This window comes from Setaria viridis, chromosome 5 (genome assembly GCF_005286985.2).
Source record: "Setaria viridis chromosome 5, Setaria_viridis_v4.0, whole genome shotgun sequence".
NCBI classification, from domain to species: domain Eukaryota; kingdom Viridiplantae; phylum Streptophyta; class Magnoliopsida; order Poales; family Poaceae; genus Setaria; species Setaria viridis.
In genome coordinates, this window is record NC_048267.2 from 35,478,886 (window position 1) to 35,485,850 (window position 6,965).

Below are 6,965 nucleotides of genomic sequence, written 5' to 3' on the forward strand. Positions count from 1 at the left end.
TTATCTTTTGTTACGTACTCCCTCCATTCCAAATTGTAGGTCGTTTTGATTTTTTCTAGGTTCTATAGGATGCGATGTCCATTGTTCGCAAGCAGCCACAAAGATCACAATTGAAGACGGGAAGAAAATGTCATTTTGGGAAAGTGGCTGGATCAACAGCTAAAGACCGAGGGATATGGCGCCAAATATGTTCAAGATATCCAGAAGAAAGAACAGATCGCTGCATGACACCATGATGACTATACATGAATCCAGGATTTAAATCTTATACAGCACGGTTTCTTGGTGACACACCTTATTGAGTACCACCGTCTATGGGGTGAGGTGAGCCGGGTGTAGCTTAGATCGGGAGTCCCGGATACCATTATATGGAAATTCATGCCATATGGGCAATACAGTTCACAGTTAGCATACCGAGCGCAATTTTTTAGGTCGACAACTAATTTCGATCATCTGGAAACCTTGGGCGTCCGCCAAGTGCAAATTTTTTAGCTGGATAGCCAGCAGATCAATTGGTGAGACGTGGATGGCTGAGTAATCCGTGTTGCGTTCTTTGTAATGCTACACAAGAGACAGGACTTCATCTATTTACATGTTGCAACTTTACGAGGAGGATTTGGAATGCGATGAGTGCATGGACCCGGTGCGCAAGCATTGACCCTAGTCATTGGGACCTACATGACTCGCTACATAATTGGTGGATAGCTCTAGCGGGTGTACAGGTGGTTGACCGTAAAGGGTTACGGAGCCTAATTATCCTTGTGTTGTGGGAGATTTGGATCGATCAAAATGCGAGAATATTTCAACGTCAGAAACAAACATACACTCATATAGTTGCCAAGATTAAAGGGCCTGCTCGCTTCAGCTTATAAGCCGGCTAAAAAGATGAAACAGCTGATTTGTTGTGAGAGAAAAATACTGTTTGGTGGCTGATAAGCTGACTGAATAAGCTGAAGCGAACAGGCCAAAAGATCAAGCGACTATTTGGATAGTGGTAGGAGCGAAACACTTAGAGTTTTTTATTCATGGTGGCCGACGTCACTAGATAGTCCTAGAGGGATTTTTTTCTTTCTTCCCCTAGATGGGGATGTGAGTGTACATAGTGTACAAAACTTTTTTTGGTTCTGCCCGTCGGGGTTTCCTTTATTTTAATATAGCAGATAGCAGCAACCCTCCTGCTGACTTGTTTAAAAAAAATTTTTAGTTCAGTTCATAAATATTATTATGCACTCATGTTTATGGTGCGGACTTTTTTGTTTTTTAGCCCTTTTCCGAAAGATTCTCACAAATACGTCCCTGACGGAACCAATTCCAAAAATGGACCCTTAGCTTGGTGCCATCCATGCTGGCGTCAAGCTTACACGTCTCGGCGCCAGCCATCCTGACGCCAAGGTCCATGCGCAGCTGCTGATGCGGATGCCGACGTAGCGGGGGCTAGCCTCGGCGCTGTGGATCTTGGCGCCAAGCTTGGCGCCGTAGGCCTTGGCGCCGAGCAATTTACCCTATGCCTCCTGACGTTTCGAACGAAACAAGTATAATTATTCCGAGGAGTGTGTAACAAAGTACGCTCTAGTTCAACTGGTTAGACCCGAGTTCAAACCCCTGCGTTGAATCTTTTTTGGGTTTGAACTCAGGTCTTTGGGATAAGAAGCACACGTCCTAACTAGTTGAACTAGAGCGTAGTTTGTTGCACACTCCTCGAAATAATTATACTTATTTCGTTCGAAACGTCAGGAGGTATGGGGTAAATTGCTCAGTGCCAAGGCCTACGACGCCAAGATCCACGGCACCAAGGCATGGCGCCAAGCTCCCGCCACGTCGGCATCCGCGTCAGCAGCTGCGCATGGATCTTGGCGCCAAGATGGCTGGCGCTGAGACGTGTAAACTTGGCGCCAGCATGGATGGCGCCAAGCTAAGAGTGCATTTTGGAATTGATTTTGCTAGGGGCGTATTTGTGAGAATCTTTCGCAAGAAGGGTAAAAAAAAAGACGGTTTATGGCTGTGGTTTTGACATTTGAGCGAGTGCCTATTCGAAGGGGCGTAAGCAGCCGCATGTGGTACCTGATAAACTAAACTAGTGCACCTCCTGGATATTTTATTTTGTCTTTTACGCTCCTGGATAGCGCACGCATGGCGAACCGTCACGGATGACCATTCAAACTTCGTGAACAAGTTTTCAGCCGCATGCAGGTGCTGAGCCCAGGAAGCATCCACCACGCTGCAGAGTGCGTAGCCCTAGTTAGATTACGAGTAATCTCCAGATGATAACAAAACCAAGTCGTGGCTGGACGCGTGCCTTGATCTGCGCGCTAGGTGAGCGCAGGTTTTCGTTGTCAAACTGTAAAAGCCAGCGCACTCCTAGTCCTAGGTGACGTCTACTGATTGTATCCCAAGTAGCCAGGCAGAACTTCCAACTTCGTTTTGTTTCCAGACAGCATCCAAATGGAAGCTGACAGGAAGCATCCTCCTTTCCACCGCCTTGCGACAGATCGCGCACGTCCAAGTCCAAGATATCAAGGTGTGATTGTTTGGATCCAATGGAATATGAGCAAGCTTTTATAAAATAGGTGGTGATTCTTTTTAGGAATACAAGTCTTTAATTGTTGCCCCCTCTATTTCTAAATGTTTCCCACCGTTAAATTTTGGACACGTCCATTCCCCTTATTTGAAACTTAATATAAAAATATAAGCGATTCTTAAAGTATTTTTAATGGTTTGTTAAACAAGTCAAAGAATGATATTTTTATTGAAGAATTTAATGCACATATAAAAAATATAACAATGCTAAAAGTACTTTTAATGGTTAAATAAGCCTAAGAATAATATTTAAATTGCATAAGAGTACCTTCAAAATCTCCTTTAAAATTGCCCCAAAACTTTATTTAGAGGAAAATAAAAAAACTTATCTCCAACAATTCTCCCATCCTTCCCGTAAAAATACGCGGACATTAAAAACGCATCCATCACCCCGCATGTATGCGGGGACCGGTCCTTCCCCAATCCTGAAATTTCCTGCGTCCGCGGCGTATGCACGGGTGGCGCTCCGCCCTCCCGCCACCGACCCCTTTTCTCCTTACCGTTTCCGGTTTCGACGCTCCTCACAACCGCCAGGTCCAGCCCGGCCAGCTCGTGTCCATGTCGAGCATGTGGTACGCCGGCCCGCCGCGGAAGCCGTCGAACTCGCGCACCACGGCGCGGACGGCCTCCAGGGACCGTTCCCTGGGGCAGAAGCCGTCGACGATGTCGCCGAAGTTGACGCAGAACCTGACGTCCTCATGGGCGTTCCAGCTCCGGACTGCGCAGCGGAGGACGCAGATGTTGTGGCGGTAGTAGCGCGGCACGCCGAGGATGTCGGCATACTGCACGTCAGCGATGACGCCGAACGAGAAGAGCGGCTCCTTCGCCGACAACGCCGGCGGCCGGACCATGCCGGCGTTCGGGCGCGCCAGCATGGGTCGAGTCCAGCAGCGGCGAGTGGTCGTCGCTGGTTGGGGCACAAGCTAGCTAGGAGCACGCGGCCCTCAGCGGCAAAAGCATCTGCAGGTCCCGTGCACTGCAGCACGGTGCGCCTGTTCGGCTGAGATTGTTGCATAGCCTGTTCGGCCAGCCGGGCACGGGACATGAAGTGGACGGTCATGGACGTCGTCACGGTAGAGCAGCGTCGACCAGCATGGGTTGTTCTTCGGTTGGAGGAAGAAGAAAGAAAGAATGAGATGGGGAGAGAGCAGGGAAGCACCGGGCTGAGCTTAATTACGATGATGTGGGCTGTTTTGAAATATTGAGAGCTAGTTATTAGCGATTTGCTATGAGTTGATATGTTTTTGGGGGAAATTTTTTTTTGAAGAACTGCCAATGCATAGTTTTGGGGAAGAATTTTTTAAGAAACTCTTGGAGTTGCTCTTCGACAACAAAAGTTAATGGTGGCAAATATTTAGGAAAGGATGAAGTAGGATTTACAGATCATGCTGTTTGGACACCATGTTTGGTTGCAATAACATCTAGCCTAATAAACCTCACATGCGCATGCATCCAGCAGAATTCCAGGAGGTGAGGCTGTAAACGTGCTTTAAAAATCTGTTTTTGATAAAACTTTCGACCCCAATTCGTATCTCGCTGGAAAAGTAGTGGCAAAAAATTAACCCCTTCCTTTGACCAACAAGAACAACTAAGGCCTGGTTTGGTTCCCAGAAAGCACACGTCACATCAAATGTTTAGGTACTAATTAGGAGTATTAAACGTAGACTATTTACAAAACCCATTACATAAGTGGAGGCTAAACGGCGAGACGTGATTTGACAATGTGTTGCTACAGTAAACATTTGCTAATGATGGATTAATTAGGCTTAATAGATTCGTCTCGCCGTTTAGCCTCCACTTATGTAATAAGTTTTATAAATAGTCTACGTTTAATACTCCTAATTAGTATCTAAACATTCGATGTGACACGTGCTAAAAATAAGCAAAGGGAACCAAACGCACCCTAAAAAAGTGGTCTGCTTCGCCGTCAAGACAGTGCGCAGCTATAGCAACAACTGACAAGTCATCTGCTTCGCCGTCAAGGCAGTGCGCAGCTATAAAAGTGGCGCCCTGCGAACAGCCGTTTCAACAGCAACTCTAGAGCCACAGCTACTGTATTTTCTTTTCTTATCTTCCTCATTACCCCCAAGTTGACCAGCCACCGCTCACATGGACAACGGACCCGCGAAGCAGACCGTTGTTCTGTACCCCGGCGGCGGCGTCGGGCACGTCGGACCCATGACGGAGCTCGCCAAGGTCTTCCTCGACCACGGCCACGATGTCACCATGGTGCTCATCGAGCCGCCGATCAAGTCGACCGACTCCGGCGCCGGCTTCATCGAGCGCGTCGCCGCCTCCAACCCGTCCATCACCTTCCACGTGCTCCCGTCGATCCCACCCCCTGACTTCGCTAGCTCCCCCAAGCACCCTTTCCTCCTCATGCTGGAGCTGATGCGCCTGTACAACGAGAAGCTCGAGAGCTTCCTCCGCTCCATCCCCCGGGAGCGCTTGCACTCCCTTGTCATCGACATGTTCTGCACCCAAGCCATCGACGTGGCCACCAAGCTGGGCGTCCCCGTCTACACGTTCTTCGCATCGGGCGCCGGGGTTCTCGCCGTCCTAACCCAGTTGCCGGCGCTGCTTGCCGGCAGGCAATCGGGCTTGAAGGAGCTTGGAGATACGCCCCTCGAGTTCCTTGGCGTTCCGCCGATGCCGGCGTCCCATCTGATCAGGGAACTGCTCGAGGACCCGGAGGACGAGCTTTGCAAGACCATGGTGAACATCTGGAAGCGCAACACGGACACCCAGGGCGTTCTGGTCAACACGTTCTACTCGTTGGAGAGCCGAGCCCTGCAGGCGTTCAGGGATCCCCTGTGCGTCCCCGGCGAGGTGCTGCCTCCGGTCTACTCCGTCGGGCCGTTGGTTGGCAAGGGCGGGGCGGACAAGGAGGAGGCCGAGAGGCACGAGTGCGTCGCATGGCTTGACGCACAGCCGGAGCGCAGCGTCGTGTTCCTCTGCTGGGGGAGCAAAGGCTCGCTGTCGGAGGAACAGATCAAGGAGATCGCTGCTGGCCTGGAGAAGTCCGGGCAACGTTTCCTGTGGGTCGTGCGCACGCCGGCCGGCACCGACGACCCCAAAAGATACCTGGAGAAACGCCCCGAGCCAGACCTCGACGCGCTCCTGCCAGAGGGGTTCTTGGAGCGGACCAAGGGCCGTGGCTTCGTCGTCAAGTCGTGGGCACCGCAGGTGGACGTCCTCATGCACCCAGCTACCGGCGCTTTCGTGACCCACTGCGGGTGGAACTCGACGCTGGAGGCCATCGTAGCGGGCGTGCCTATGCTGTGCTGGCCGCTGGGCGCGGAGCAGAAGATGAACAAGGTGCTCATGGTCGACGAGAGCATGAGCATCGGGGTGGAGCTGGAGGGGTACAATACAGGCTTCGTCAAGGCAGAGGAGATTGAGGCGAAGGTGAAGCTGGTGTTGGAGTCTGGGGAGGGGAGGGAGCTTAGGGAACGAGCGGCGGAGCTGAAGAAAGAGGCGGAGGCGGCGATGGAGGACGGTGGCTCGTCGCGGATGGCGTTTCTCCAGTTCTTGTCGGATGTTAAGAACCTTAGGGGGTAATTAAGCTTGACGAATTTGCAACCACTCCTTGGGTGTTTATGCTTGTTTCCTTGTACTGTCCACCTTTTGTCAATCCTCCTGTTGTCTAGTCAACCATTTTGTTTCGCTTCACAAAAAGTCAAAAACGAAAATGTTGCCAGTATGCCTACTATTGAGGATATCCTGAAAATCGATGGCTGCACAGTGCCATTGGATAAACAGAAGCAAATAGTGCCTGAAACATTCTGTGGGGGACACTTGCGAACCCTTATACTCTTTTAGTTGGCAATTAATCGAACAGATCGCGCGCGAGAGAGAGAGTATCATTCGTACCCGCTAGCCGGTCGTGCTTCCACAAAATGCCTGCCTTTATGACGTTGGTGATGGCATAGAGAGCGGAGAAAACGGAGCAGGACATTGCTACCGCCGGCGCACCGAGCACCACAAGTCATCACCGCACCGCATCTACTACCATCTAGAATGGCGCAAGCCAAGTCGTCATCCCACGACCCACGCCATCGCTAAACCTCTCGGCCGGTCGCCGTGCTGCATGTCACCGTTGCGGCACCCACGTCCGCAGGTCGCCGCTCCCGCAGCGCGGTGTGAGCCGCCAAAATTGGTACAACATGCGGCTGCTGCGTGCGACGCCGAGAAAAATGGGAATATTCAGATCTAGTATTATTTAGTGGAGAAAAAAAGGTTGGCTGAGGTGGCGGCAGTGGTGAGTTGCCACATTTTAGGAGGATGCTTAGACGGTCTCATGTATTGATACATAATCTTAAGATGATTTAACAAATAACCTATACAATAGATTGTCGTCTAAGTTATCTGATAGAACTATATAATTT

General features: G+C 50.6%; 1 protein-coding gene across 1 annotated transcript; it reads left to right on the forward strand.

The window, feature by feature from the left end:
- The first annotated feature begins 4,598 nt into the window (after positions 1-4,598).
- Positions 4,599-6,280, forward strand: LOC117855941 (UDP-glycosyltransferase 88A1). The gene has a single exon (XM_034738341.2). The coding sequence runs from the start codon at positions 4,687-4,689 to the stop codon at positions 6,136-6,138; it is 1,452 nt and encodes a 483-aa protein (XP_034594232.1). The 5' UTR covers positions 4,599-4,686; the 3' UTR covers positions 6,139-6,280.
- Positions 6,281-6,965: the final 685 nt, after the last annotated feature.

Bases quoted from the DNA above. Each gene is read 5' to 3' on its own strand.
- LOC117855941 (XM_034738341.2), top strand. From the start codon at position 4,687: ATGGACAACGGACCCGCGAAGCAGACCGTTGTTCTGTACCCCGGCGGC.